This window comes from Phyllobates terribilis, unplaced genomic scaffold (genome assembly GCF_046119375.1).
Source record: "Phyllobates terribilis strain yellow unplaced genomic scaffold, ASM4611937v1 Scaffold_4__5_contigs__length_816908805, whole genome shotgun sequence".
NCBI lineage: Eukaryota > Metazoa > Chordata > Amphibia > Anura > Dendrobatidae > Phyllobates > Phyllobates terribilis.
Window position 1 is genome coordinate 420,463,581 of NW_027362764.1, and position 15,129 is coordinate 420,478,709.

General features: G+C 42.3%; 1 protein-coding gene and 1 long non-coding RNA gene across 2 annotated transcripts in view; one reads left to right on the plus strand and one right to left on the minus strand.

The window, feature by feature from the left end:
- Window positions 1–15,129, plus strand: part of MYO10 (myosin X) — a 241,303-nt gene that overhangs the window by 46,359 nt on the left and 179,815 nt on the right. The window contains exon 2 of the mRNA XM_073678623.1: window positions 599–697. Coding sequence (XP_073534724.1) covers window positions 599–697 — 99 coding nt within the window. The remainder of the gene's footprint in view (window positions 1–598; window positions 698–15,129) is intronic.
- LOC141265476 (uncharacterized) overlaps window positions 1–15,129 on the minus strand; it is a 76,248-nt gene that overhangs the window by 19,079 nt on the left and 42,040 nt on the right. Inside the window, exon 2 of the long non-coding RNA XR_012320101.1 lies at window positions 6,417–6,531. This is a non-coding gene — a long non-coding RNA (uncharacterized lncRNA). The remainder of the gene's footprint in view (window positions 1–6,416; window positions 6,532–15,129) is intronic.

A 15,129-nucleotide genomic window follows, 5' to 3' on the forward strand; every position in this document is an offset into this window, starting at 1 on the left:
GAAAGACTACAATATAGGCCCATTTGGGCAGAGCTGGTCAAAACTGGCATGACTGAAAACGACAAAAGTTGCAAACTTTTTGCACATCTTCGCATTGTACAAAAAAGTTCTGACTTTTTAAAAGTGTTTTACGACATAATAGGGAATACTAACGTAAACACTTTGATAAATTGGGGCCTAAGTGTTCAGTTCCAGCACAGGTAGGGGTGAAGCATTAGCAGTTCTCTCTAAAGTCAATGCTCTGTTCGTGTAAGGTATGGATATGCCAGGTCCTTCGGATGCTCTTTTTAGCCATTTTTTTAGCTCCGGCTAATAGATTAGGGTCCTGAATGGGAGAACCACTACTAATTATCAGAGCATCCCTCCCAAAAAGTCCTGCTGTATGGTTTTTCTAAACTAGATGCAAACACGTTAAATGCCAAGAAAATCTTGACCTCTTCTGGAAGTAAATAAATTGTAGAAAGATTGTTGCCTTCACTGCTGACCTATGTGTGGTCGGCCTGAGAAACCACTCTTGTGCATGTTGTATACATACTTTAGATCCTTCTAAGTAAATATCACTTCTAAATCTGAATTATATCTTCTTTTTTTGCTGCAGGGAACTCAAGTCTGGTTACGAGAAAATGGACAACATTATCCAAGTTATGTTCAGTCCTGTGCTGGCGGTGTTATTGTATTTAAGACATATTATAATCAGGTAGGTAAAGCTAATACTGTCTGTGGTAGCACTCCTATTTCTATAGTGTCTTCACCGTATTAACATATCATGCATGGCATTGTTCCAGAAAACATTTTTGACATTTAATCATTAGTGTTGAGCGAGCGTGCTTGTTTAACCCTTTAAACGAGCACGCTCGGGTGCTTGCCGAGTAGTTTCGGCGTGCTCGGCATCTCTGTTTGAGCTGCCGCATGTGACGCTGCTGTTAGACAGCTGTGACACATGCAGGGATTGCCTGTTTGTTAGGCAATCCCTGCATGTGTCACAGCTGTCTTAACAGCCACGACACATGCTGCTGTGGCGGCACACACAGAGGTGCCGAGCACGCCAAAACTACTCGGCAAGCACCCGAGCGTGCTCGTTTAAAGGGTTAAACGAGTACGCTCGCTCAACACTATTAACCATTAAATTGAAGGGATTGTCCAGGCAAAAAAAAAGTTTCTTATTGGATTATAGCATAAAAAAATAACAAATTAGGTGCCATTTACACTGCGTGAGGTGCAGCGTTAAATGACAGTCTACTGGCAACATGTTTGTGGGTCGACAGATATTTAATGACCTGTTTACACATGCAGAGTATGCTTCAGATGTACACTGAACAATCTGAGAAAGATCTGTGCACATAGGCTGCCATTGTTCTCGGCAGCACATCAGCACGTGTAATTAGGACTTGTGCTGCCGAAAACAATGGCAGCCTATGTGCACAGATCTTTCACAGATGGTCTTTTTTTCAAACATAAAGATCATTTCACCCAACTAACAAGTTTTTTGCTTGTTCATTGGGTGATCAGCAGCCTGTTTGGAATGCAAGATTATTGTGAAATGAGCGTTCTTAGCAACACTTGGTTATGATTATTGTGCAGCGTAAATGCACCTAAAGTCATACTTGCCTACTGGTTCCCACCTTGATGCCGGGCAGGCTACTCCATGATTTGTCACACAAATTTGACACAGAAAGAGGAGACATCACCGTTCATCCAGTAGCAGGAAGACCACTGCAGCCAGTGATTGGCTGCCACAGTTGGGTGATTTGAGTAATGCATTAATGTGCTGTGCATGATTCATATATCCACTGCAGCCAATCACTGGTCTCAGAAGTCATGTGCTGTACATGAAAAAGTCAGTGGCCAGTGATTGACTGCAGCAGTTACTGTACATCGATAATAAATGAGATATCATCTCTGTAGATCATGCAGTAGCACTGGAGACGCTGGAGTAGAAAGGGTAAGACATTGTTATGTTGTTATTTTAAGAAAATTCTTGATTTCTGTAAGTTTGTAACAAGTTCTAAAGAACCTTTTAATAACCTAAAGAAAATTGACCGACTGCGCAAAGATCACGCCTAACTTTTTATTGAGTGCAGAGGGTTAGAAGCATAAAGGGTAACTATGCTTATATCTGTGAAACCAATGGCCAGATTCATCAAGACAATGTTCACATCGGTGTTGATGAGGAGGTGTGTTGGAGCCAGACACTCTTGATTCATTAAGAGGGCTCTGACTAGTGGCATGTGCCTCTGTGCACCTTGCCACAAATCTTACTCCAGTCAGGGAGTGGAGTAAGATTTCTGGAGTAAGGCGTAGCACAGCTCATTATAAATTAGACAAGCTGTGCTGTCATGCCCCTGTTCTACTCCAGCTCTGCCCATTTTGATAGAGCTGGGAAAAACTGGTGTGAAACCACTAAAAACTTGCTAAATTTTTGCACAAAATTGTTGTGTCTTTTCAAAAAGATTTATGCCAGAATTCTGATGTAATCTCTTTGTTGAATCGGGATAAAGAGATCTACCTACTGTGGCACCCTCTGATGCCATGACTTGTTGCTGGAGGGCTGGATGAACAAATTCAGTCAATACCAAGCAACCTTGATGCCTACCATTATTAGCTTGACCACCCATGACCATCTAGCAGCTACCAACCAAGAACAGCTGATATCAGAGAAAATCCCAGTTTTTAACCCTTGTGATGCTGCATTTGAAACAGATTGCAGGATCGCAAGAGAGGAGGATTTTAATTTATTCCTTTATCATCGGCCCGGAGACTTCTAGTTTACATTGTTTTTACACTGACTTCAGCACATTTTTCAGCACCTGGTTGATGGCTATGACAGGCATTTACACTTGGATAGCGCATTCATGAGAGGCAGATGGCGTTTTACGTGTAACAGTTCTTTAAATGGCTGAGCAATAAAAACATATTTCTTTTACATGTCACTAGAATCACGCTACAAAAAGTGTTGTCGGATGAGCCTACCATCCATTGTCAATGTATCAGTGCTAGTAATTACCGTGATCTATGGAGAGATTAGGCTTCTTTGTCAGTGCGAGCTGCATGCACATGTTTACTTATCCCTACTACGGTCTGTTTCATTTTCTTTATTGCTGAGAAACCCTTCTTCTACATAGATGTGCACATGTATCCACAAACAATGACATATACCGCTTCAGGAATCATTTTTAAGCTGTTGCAGCTGCACAATTTTACAAGACAGACACAAGCATTGTGAATCTTGTATCTAAGTAAATACCGCATGCTGAAGAAAGGCATAGTGGTAGACTCATATTACCGATGTCTCTAATAGCATCAGGTAGGAAATCTACTGTATGGATATGAACTTATCCCTAATCTACTAACATGTCGCTGATTTCTGTCTTCATCCAATGGAACTCATGTTGCAATATATTCTGTTATAAACTAAGAAAAATAAGAAATAAACTGGGAGGAACAGGACAAATAGAAATATTTCTATAATATAGAAATATTTAGGAGTATAGAAATATTTCTAAAGCTTTTAACATCTAAGGAATTCCGCTATACCAGTTCTAAATAGGCATCTACCAATGGAGATTGTTGAAATTGAATGAGTTAAAGAGAATGTGTCACCAGGTCAAAAGTGACACGTTATTGCCCTTATTTTATTTCCATATCTCCCCTGAATATATATATATATTTTTAATTTATTTATTTATTTAACTCACTTATATAGAGCCATTAATTCCACAGCGCTTTACAGGCATAAAATGGGCACTGTCCCCATTGGGGCACACAATCTAGATTCCCTATCAGTATGTCTCTGCAGTGTTAGAGGAACCCGGAGGAAACCCACACAAACACAGGGAGAACATACAAACTCCTTGCAGATGTTGTCCTTGGTGGGAATTAAACCCAGGACCCCAGTGCTGCAAGGCTGCATGCTAACCACTGAGCCACCGTGCTGGCAGTATTATTATTATTGTTGTTATTTTTATTAAGGAATAGATGATTCCTTGGAAGATCTGAAGTTCCCTGTCCTTGGGTTAAAAAATTGACATCATTTTGTGCTATAACTAGAATTTTTTGGGGGGAATAATAGTGTTGTTCAAAAAATAATCAATTTCTACATGACATTTTCAGGATTTTCATTAATTGACATCTCTGATAAGCTCCAAAGGATGCTTATCGGTAACATCTTCTGATATAAGGGACCAGGACATCTTCAGACATCTTCTGATATGTTACTTTGATATTTACGAAAATCCATTAAGTCTTACATTTGTTCTTTACATTTAGAGAACGAGCCGAAAAAGGTCATTTTTCAGCAGAATGTTGGATCATGCTTATCAGACCTCAGCCATGTGCTAATATTGTCAAATACAGTGAAATGTAACAATACAATTAGAAACAGCTGTCGGCTGATAATCCTACCTACATAATCTCTGCCAGTTTTAGGCTATGTGCCCACGTTGCGGACCTGAAGCATATTTTTTACGCTTCTCCCTGGCGGGAAAATCGCATGCGGATATTACATGCGGTTTTCCCGCCAGGTAGAAGCGTTTGTGAGGCGTCTTTGCATGCATTTCCGCATGCGGGTTATCAAGCACTTCTCCAAGCATCACTTGGAAAAGTGCTTGACAACTTGTTCAGAATGGTAAAAAATAAAAAAATAAACTTTATACTCACCTTCTGATGCATTCTCTGCCCCGTCCGGAGGCTTGAGCGGCTCACGCTGTTGTGTGCAGGACCTGCGGTGACGTCATTGAGTCATGTGGTGGGTCACATGACTCAATGACGTGGCAGGTCCTTCAGACAACAGCGCGACGGAGGGAAAACATCATAAGATAAGTATAAACTTTATTTTATTCTTTTTTTTACAGGTTCTTTGGTACCCAGGTCTGGATGAGAGTCTCCTCTCCTCCAGACTTGGGTACCATCCGCACATTGATTCCGCTGCGCTTCCGCAAAATTAATGAACATGCTGCGGATTTTTGACTGCAGCATATACGCTGCGGAAAAATCCGCAGCATGGGCATTGACATTGCGGAATGCCATTGGGGACCATGGGGTGCGGATCTACATGCGTTTTTCAAGCGTTTACGCTGCGGAAGTTCCGCAGCATATACGCTTGAAAAACGCTACGTGGGCACACAGCCTTAGGCTATGTGCCCACGTTGCATTTATGAAGCAGAAAATTTCTGCTGCATAAATGCAAGTCCTCTCCCGGAAAAACGCATGCGGAATTCCGCACGCCTTTATCGCGCATTTTTCGCGCGTTTATCACGCGTTTTCCACATGCGGAATTGCCTTGCGTTTTTTATGCATTGGACTAAGGCAATTCCGCTTGCGGAAACGCAAAATTAAATGACATGCTGCGGATTTTTGAACGCGGCATAAACGCTGCGGAAAAATCCGCAGCATGTGCATAGAAGTTGCGGAATCCCATTGGGGACCATGGGGTGCGGATTACCATGCGTTTTTCAAGCGTTTACGCTGCGGAAATTCCGCAGCATATACGCTTGAAAAATGCTACGTGGGCACACAGCCTTATGTCTCGCTATATTTCATGCAATGAGATACAGTACCGACCAAAAGTTTGGACACACCTTCTCATTTAAAGATTTTTCTGTATTTTCATGACTTTGAAAATTGTACATTCACACTGAAGGCATCAAAACTATGAATTAACACATGTGGAATTATATACTTAACAAAAAAGTGTGAAACAACTGAAAATATGTCTTATATTCTAGGTTCTTCAAAGTAGCCACCTTTTGCTTTGATGACTGCTTTGCACACTCTTGGCATTCTCTTGATGAGCTTGATGAAAGTGTCATGCCAACAAAAGTGTCCCCCCCAAACACAGTATGATACCCCCATGGTGAATTCCTCCACATGCGCAGTATAATGTCCTACTGTACCCCACCTCAACTCCCAGGGCAAAGTATGGTGACCCCAACACAGTATGATCCCCCAACTGTGACCCTTTAGAGCTAGAGAGAATGATACGTAATAAGGGAGGGTGTTATACATAAAAAAAGGTGAAACGATATAACTAAGGATGGCGCTACACATAATAAGCGAGTACACTATATACTGAGTATGCTATACATAATACGGCTACATTCCTGCATCTGTGTGCAGTGTCGGTGTGCTGCCCACTTTTACAGACACATTGAGCATGTCCTATTCTGATCCTCAAAATCGGATCAGAACAGGACAGTCTCTGACCCTCACAGATCTCATTCTCAGATCCGTGATTTTCATGGATGTTTTATATATCTATAAAACGCTACGAGTCCGTGGACCATGCGATAAAAAATTCTGGCAGCACACGGACATTTCACACAAATATGAGAATGCAGCCTAAGGGATTTTACAGATAACATTATCACTCCAAGTCACACAGTGCAGATACAGAATAATATTTACATCCAGGAACTTACCACTAACGTCTCTTCTGATCAGAGTCAGTTTCTGCTGCTTCTTCTCTATCTGGTCAGACCTTCATGTCGACATCTCCCAGCCACGACTCATCTTGTCACGATGATCAGTACAACCCTAAAAATAACAAGGTCACATATATTGTATATACTTGTGCTATCGCGGGCCGCTCACAGGCAGCACGTGACCCCTCTCTGACGTCACGCCAAGTGAGGCGTGACTCGGCGCTGAGGTCCCCGTGGTGGCTGCTGGGTTGTGGGCGGGGTTACCCTGAGCGTCACACCCAGCATCCACCGCGCGCTTTCCCAATGAATGGGGAGAGGGACATTGCGCGGTGGATGCTGGGTGTGACGCGCAGAGTAATCCCGCCCACAACCCAGCAGCCACCGTGGAACGCAGAAGAGGGACCCCAGGCTGCATCTGGAATCATGACGTGACATCAGCAGATGTCAGAGCCGGCTGCAGCCAGGGGTCACGTCATGCCTGTGAGCGGCCAGTGATAGCGCCACTCACAGGCAGAAACAGCAGAGGGAGGTAATTAGAAAGAAGCATCTATTCAGCATAAAAATACATTGGACTATTTTGAATAGTAGTGGACAACCCCTTTAAGGCATTTTTATTACTTACTGCAAAGTCAAAAGTTTACATACACTATGATTACTTAGCTTTTAAACAATTCTTGACTGCCCATATGATGATGTCATGTGTTAGGAAGCTTCTGATAGTTTTTTTTGGCAACATCTGAGTTAATTAGAGACACACCTGTGGATGTATTTTAATTCACACCTGAAACACACTGCCTCTTTGTGCTAGCATCACGGGAATGTCCAAAGAAATCAGCCAAGATACCAGGAAGAGAATTGTGGACTTGCACAAGTCTGGCTCATCCTTGGCTACAATTTGAAGATACCTGAAGGTGCCTCGTTCATCTGTACAAACAATTATACGCAAGTACAAACAAGATGGGAATTTCCAGCCATCATACCGCTCAGAAAGAAGACGGGTTCTGTGTCCCAGAGGTGAACGTGCTTTGGTCCGACATGTGCATATCAGCCTAACTACAAAAGCGAAAGACCTTGTGAAGATGATGGCGGAAGCTGGTAAGATTGTGTCAATAACCACAGTGAAACAAGTGATGTATCAACATGGGCTGAGAGGCCACTCTGCCAGGAAGAAGCCATTACTCAAACATAAAAAAGCCAGATTAATGTTTGCTAATTCACACAGCAACAAAGACCTTCATTTTTGGAGACATGTCCTGTGGTCTGATGAAACTAAAATTTTACTTTTTGTGCATAATGACCATCATTACTTTTGGAGGAAAAAGGGCGAAGCTTGGAAGCCTAAGAACACCATCCCAACTATGAAACATGGGGGCGGCAGCATCATGTTGTGGGGTTGTTTTTCCGCAGGAGGGACTGGTGCACTTCACAAAATAGACGACATCATGATAAAAGAAGATTATGTGGCAATACTGAAGCAACATCTCAAGACATCAGCCAGAAAGTTAAAGCCTGGGAGGAAATGGGTCTTCCAAATGGACAGTGACCTGAAGCATACTGCCAAAATGGTAAGTGGCTTTAAGAATAACAAAATCAATGTTTTGGAGTGTCCATCACAAAGTCCTGATCTCAATCCTATTAAAAATTTATGGGCAAAGCTGAAAAGGCAGGTGCCAGCAAGGTGACATACAAACCTGGATCAGTTACAGCAGTTTTGTCAGGAGGAATGGGCCCAAATTCCGACCAACTATTGTAAGAAGCTTGTGGAAGGATATCCCAAACATTTGACCCAAGTCATTAAATTTAAGGGCAATGGTACCAAATACTAATGAAATGTATGTAAACTTTTGACTTTGCAATAAGTAATAAAAATGCCTTAAAACATTCTCTCATTATTCTGCCATTTGGCAAATATTAAAAATTATGATAATCCTAATTGACCTAAAACGGGAAAGGTTTATTCTGATTTCATGTCAGATATTGAGAAAATCATGCATATGTGTCTTTTATATAGTATATGTAAACTTCTGGTTTCAACTGGATATAGTTGAATCGTGCAGCCAGTGTCTGATAGATGCTCTCCAATCTAAAGGCAGCATGTATCAGCTGTCAGGTTCCCTTTAATGACATTCTGATAGAGGGGGATATAGATCAAGACAGCCATGCTTCATGCCAGTCTTCATAAAAAGCACCCTGGAGTACGATACCCCTGAGTGCACACCACCACTCTGGAGCTTACACAACCCTCTGGAGTATACTATAGTAAATGTGTCCCTTGCTTTTCCGCTAGCCTCTGCACAATTTTTGAAAAGTGTTTTGAACCGCAGAGAAAATGTAAAAAGTCATAAATTAAGGCGTGGCATAAACTTATTCATAAATGTTCCGCAAAATCCATAAAAAATGTGTGATATAGAACAGAATTCTTATGATCCCCATTTGAAAAATCCAAAATAGCCTTCAGCATCCGTCAGTGGGAGTAATAGAAGAAGCGATCAGGTTCTTATTCTCTGGGAGTTATAGTAACAGCTGGGCCGAGGCACAAGTTCACCAGCGATTTTATGTATTTTTTGTTTTAAAAACTTTATGCAAATACAACTGAAAGATAATAGCACATTTAAATGTTTCTGTGCCTCCTAATGGCAATTATTTGTATATAAAGTAGTCTGTGAATAGATCAGTCATCATACTTGGAATACTTTGGTAGAAAAAAGCTTTTCTCCAGTAAACGATGTGTTTAAATAGAGCTCAACAAGTTTTCGTGTAAAAGCTGCACTGCAGATGTTATAAATCAACCCCCGAATAACAGCATCTGCCAAAATAATTTACCTTATTCTCACTGACAATGAATTCTTTCATTCAGGAATAAGCAAGGAAACAAGCTGGCTATAAAGCGAGAAGTCTGATTGTGGAAAACTGTTATTTTTTAAGACAATTCTACAAAGACACAATTCTCTTTTACATATAATTCAATTCATCAGAAATAGTGCAAGATTTATCTGAAAGGTGCATATCTGTGTAACTGTTCTCAGTCGCATTAATCTGATTGCCTGCAGCACTTAGCCGCTCCCACACAGATAGCAATCTGTTTATCCATCAACTATCTGAGTCGACTCCAGCATTGACTTTCTCAGACACCTCTGGCATCGCTGTCTTCCAGTTAAACAAAAAATCTAACTTTCTGTAATCCTTATTTTCCCAACATCTGCCACTGCCACACAGCCGGGCTGCCCCTTACACTGTGTAACGCTGTCAGATCAGCTCATCAAAGATGAGACAAGGGCAATCAACATGGATGTAGCATCACTGAAGCTAACAACTAGTGACAAGGTGCTTGACACTACATATTAGTACTATACCCTATCAAGATGCCATCACTATCTATGATGAGACAACCCTTTTGGGGAAGACCTTAATGAGAACCTGTCATGAAAAAAAACTCTATTAACCTGCAGATATGAGGTTAATTTGCAGGTTAATAGCATTCTGAAGCTGCCCAGCGCTCACACTGAGAGCCCAATTGCCGGCACAGAATGAACCTTATTCCTCAGGCTTTCAGTCATTGGGGTGAGCTGGCTGTCAGTCAGGGCTGGGGCGTGGATACAGCCTCTGCTCACTATCTATTGAGCAGTAACGGAAGCTGCACCGGCCCACCCCTGTAACTGAAAGCCCGATGTTGCCAGGAGAAATAAAGTTAATTTTCTCTCAGCAGCGGGGCTCTCAGTGTGGGTGCTAGGCTGGTACAGAACACTATTAACCTGCAGATTATCCCCATATTTGCAGGTTAATAGCGTTTTTGCACATGATAAATTTCCTTTACATCACTTCTGGCATGTTTTGGTTAATAATTGTGTTCCAGTTCTGGAGCAATTTTTTCACAGTTTTGTGTCATGCGGTTCCCGTGGTATTCCTCCAGAATTTTCATAAATAAAAGACAACTGGGTGTTACCATTCTCCTTGTGAAGGAGGTGTGTCCTTATGCAGTGTTGCAATGTCACGGCTGAGACTATTTAGTATTTTTACTTAGAGACCCCACCCCCAACTGGTAACACCCAGTTCTCCATTTACTTATACATTTCTAGAAGGAAAAACAGAGGATTGGCACAACAGAACATTCTTAGTAAATAAGATCAAGAATCATTATTTCATAAAGAATGAAAGTATTTATTGTAACTCTAAAACAGACATCTCAGGAATGGTGACAGGATCTCTGAAGCTCAACCACTGTACGGCCTACAGTTATCTATTGAGCATGGAGGGGCTTTACAGAGGGCTACAGCTGGTGTGAATCGATTCGCACGTCCCAGTCTATCTGCTACAACAGCGGTCTATGGCACTGGACGGGAACTGGAGAACCACATCCTACCTGGCAATATTGGTGGCTTATCTTTGGATTAGCTGGCCTGGTGTGACATCATTGTTGCGGCCTGATGCCTATGTGACATTGTGCCACGTAGGCTAATCAAAAAAGGATCTCCATATGCAGCTGTTAAAGAGGTGGTTCATCTGCTCTCATCTGGTGGCCACTGACCACTGTCGTGGCCACTGGACTAGTGGGAATTGATTAGCACCAACTTTAGTCCTCTGTAAAGCCAGCCATACAGAATAGACAGCTGTCTGCCATACAATGGTTCAGCTTCAGCCGATCGCTCACCCACCCGACAGCTACGGTATATCTCCCCACTCCACCATATACAGGAATATAATCTATACATGCTTGTAGCTTTATTACAGTACTCTGCTTTCATTCTGCATTTAAAGAATCCCTTTGAAGATATATATATATACAGTACAGACCAAAAGTTTGGACACACCTTCGCATTTAAAGATTTTTCTGCATTTTCATGACTTTGAAAATTGTACATTCACACTGAAGGCATCAAAACTATGAATTAACACATGTGGAATTATATACTTAACAAAAAAGTGTGAAACAACTGAAAATATGTCTTATATTCTAGGTTCTTCAAAGTAGCCACCTTTTGCTTTGATGACTGCTTTGCACACTCTTGGCATTCTCTTGATGAGCTTCAAGAGGTAGTCACCGGAAATGGTCTTCCAACAATCTTGAAGGAGTTCCCAGAGATGCTTAGCACTTGTTGGCCCTTTTGCCTTCACTCTGCGGTCCAGCTCACCCCAAACCATCTCGATTGGGTTCAGGTCTGGTGACTGTGGAGGCCAGGTCATCTGGTGTAGCACCCCATCATTCTCCTTCTTGGTCAAATAGCCCTTACACAGCCTGGAGGTGTGTTTGGGGTCATTGTCCTGTTGAAAAATAAATGATTGTCCAACTAAATGCAAACCGGATGGAATAGCATGCCGCTGCAAGATGCTGTGGTAGCCATGCTGGTTCAGTATGCCTTCAATTTTGAATAAATCCCCAACAGTGTCACCAGCAAAGCACCCCCACACCATCACATCTCCTCCTCCCTGCTTCACGGTGGGAACCAGGCATGTACAGTCCATCCATTCACCTTTTCTGCGTCGCACAAAGACACGATGGTTGGAACCAAAGATCTCAAATTTGGACTCATCAGACTAAAGCACAGATTTCCACTGGTCTAATGTCCATTCTTTGTGTTCTTTAGCCCAAACAAGTCTCTTCTGCTTGTTGCCTGTCCTTAGCAGTGGTTTCCTAGCAGCTATTTTACCATGAAGGCCTGCTGCACAAAGTCTCCTCTTAACAGTTGTTGAAGAGATGTGTCTGCTGCTAGAACTCTGTGTGGCATTGACCTGGTCTCTAATCTGAGCTGCTGTTAACCTGCGATTTCTGAGGCTGGTGACTCGGATAAACTTATCCTCAGAAGCAGAGGTGACTCTTGGTCTTCCTTTCCTGGGGCGGTTCTCATGTGAGCCAGTTTCTTTGTAGCGCTTGATGGTTTTTGCAACTGCACTTGGGGACACTTTCAAAGTTTTCCCAATTTTTCGCACTGACTGACCTTCATTTCTTAAAGTAATGATGATGACCACTCCTTTTTCTTTACTTAGCTGCTTTTTTCTTGCCATAATACAAATTCTAGCAGTCTATTCAGTAGGACTATCAGATGTGTATCCACCTGACTTCTGCACAACACAACTGATGGTCCTAACCCCATTTATAAGGCAAGAAATCCCACTTATTAAACCTGACAGGACACACTTGTGAAGTGAAAACCATTTCCGGTGACTACCTCTTGAAGCTCATCAAGAGAATGCCAAGAGTGTGCAAAGCAGTCATAAAGCAAAAGGTGGCTACTTTGAAGAACCTAGAATATATGACATATTTTCAGTTGTTTCACACTTTTTTTTTAAGTATATAATTCCACATGTGTTAATTCATAGTTTTGATGCCTTCAGTGTGAATGTACAATTTTCATAGTCATGAAAATACAGAAAAATCTTTAAATGAGAAGGTGTGTCCAAACTTTTGGTCTGTACTGTATATATATTATTTTCTTGGCCTTCCTTTTGCCTATTGTCAATTGAATTTCACATTACAAGAATTCCATTCTGCAAGCACAAAAAGTTTTTCTTATTGCACACTTCTTTATAAGTAAGATTTTACATCAAGTTTAACTTGTTCAATAAAGTGCCCAACATAAAAATCCCTTGTGCTATAAAAAAAAAAAAGAACAAGGGAACTTCTTCCTCCTCGAGACATCCAAATATTTTTTTTCAATAGTTTGCTCTAATAAAAGGGGAACTTGCAAGTCTTTCAGGTTCACGTGTAATGATTGCCAAGCATCTGCTGAGGCCCCTTATAAACAAAGCCCCTGGCAGATGCTGAATGGCTAAGCTATATACTCACTGATAACAATACTGTGCACAGCATATGCTACTCATGCTGCTCATTCAAACAGTATCAGCCCTGAGCTGTCATCCAGATTGGGTTTCATAGGTTAGTTTTCCTATTGCAATAAAGGGTGCTATGTGTTGGCCGGCAGAGGATGGACCACATATGGGACAGTGGAGGTGCCAGTATTGTAGCTCAATTATTATCTACTTGTATATAAAAAAAAATATTAGTTAGGCTGGTATACACATTCGATGGCTGTCGGCCGAACAATGCTTCAGTTGACTGCTCAGCCGGCATCCATCTTGACCGCCTCTCCTACATACATGAACGCTCTCTTGGCCGAGTGCTCCTGGGTTCTTTATTAGAAAACCACCTCCAGCTATCTCTGCTTGCGGCTTATCTCTGGGAGAATAAAGCTGTCAGCAGTGGGATATCATACATATGAGAGTGTGCATAAACTTATCGATATCGGCGGGTGAGACCAACATTAGTCTAATGTGTATGGTGGAGCTTAAGTTGTCAAGTTTGCTGTTTACAAAGCCCACTATTAAAGGCCCCGTCACACTTAGCGACGCTGCAACGATCCCGACAGCTATACGACCTGTCAGGGATCGTTGCTGCGTCGCTATGTGGTCGCTGGTGAGCTGTCAAACAGGCAGGCTCACCAACGATCAGGGGAGCAGCGACATCGTGGAAAGAATCTTTCCACGATGTCCTGCTCCTGGTTACGAGCCTGCTGAAGCATGAGCAGGCTGGTAACTATGGTAAACATAGGGTTACTAGGGGCACACGTGCTCCTAGTAACCCGTTGTTTATCATGGTTACCACTCTGCTACAGTGAGCGGGAGGTTATCACTCACTTTAGCAGGCTCGTAACCATGATAAACAACGGGTTACTAGGTGCGCGTGTGCCCCTAGTAACCCGATGTTTACCATAGTTACAAGCCTGATCGCTGCTCCCGCTGGTCACACACAGCGATGTGTGCTGACCAGCGGGAGAGCAACGACCAAAAAATGGTCCAGGACACTTTGCAGCGATCAGCGACCTCACAGCAGGGGCCTGATCGTTGCAAAGTGTCACACACAGCGACATCGCTGGTGAGGTCGCTGTTGCGTCACCAAAACCGTGACACAGCAGCGATCTCGCTATGTGAGACCGGGGCTTAAGTCTCCTTGTAGGACTCTCTTCTTTCCTGAGGCAGACAATGATCTGATTGTGATTGGAGCCTTTGTTGGAATCCCAGATGATCAGCTCTACGGTGTTAATATAATAAGGTCTGGGAATGTGAGTGGCTTCCAGATATTTCTGCTGCTGCATTTTCTTTAAGGGAAATAAAAAAACTGGGTAAAAAAATCAACCTATCCAGACAATGTCTCAACCTATAGGCTATGTGCCCACGTTGCATAAATGAAGCAGAAAATTTCTGCTTCATTTCTGCAAGTCCTCTCCCGGAAAAACGCATGCGGAATTCCGCACGCGTTTATCGCGCATTTATCACGCGTTTTCCACATGCGGAATTGCCTTGCGTTTTTTATGCATTGGACAAAGGCAATTCTGCTTGCGGAAACGCAAAATTAATTGACATGCTGCGGATTTTTGAACGCAGCATAAACGCTGCGGAAAAATCCGCAGCATGTGCATAGAACTTGCGGAATCCCATTGGGGACCACGGGGTGCGGGTTACCAAGCGTTTTACAAGCGTTTCCGCTGCGGAAATTCCGCATCAAAAACGCTTGAAAAACGCTACGTGGGCACACAGCCTTAATAAGTCTTTCAACATGATTAGGGATATAAGTCAAACTAGAGTCCTCGCCAACAGAATGAAAATGCATCCAGACTCTGATTCATCTTAGATCCATCGCAGCTGTCTAATATATATTTATTTTTATGTATTTTGCATTGTTTATATATCCCGCAGCACTTTACATACATTATCATCT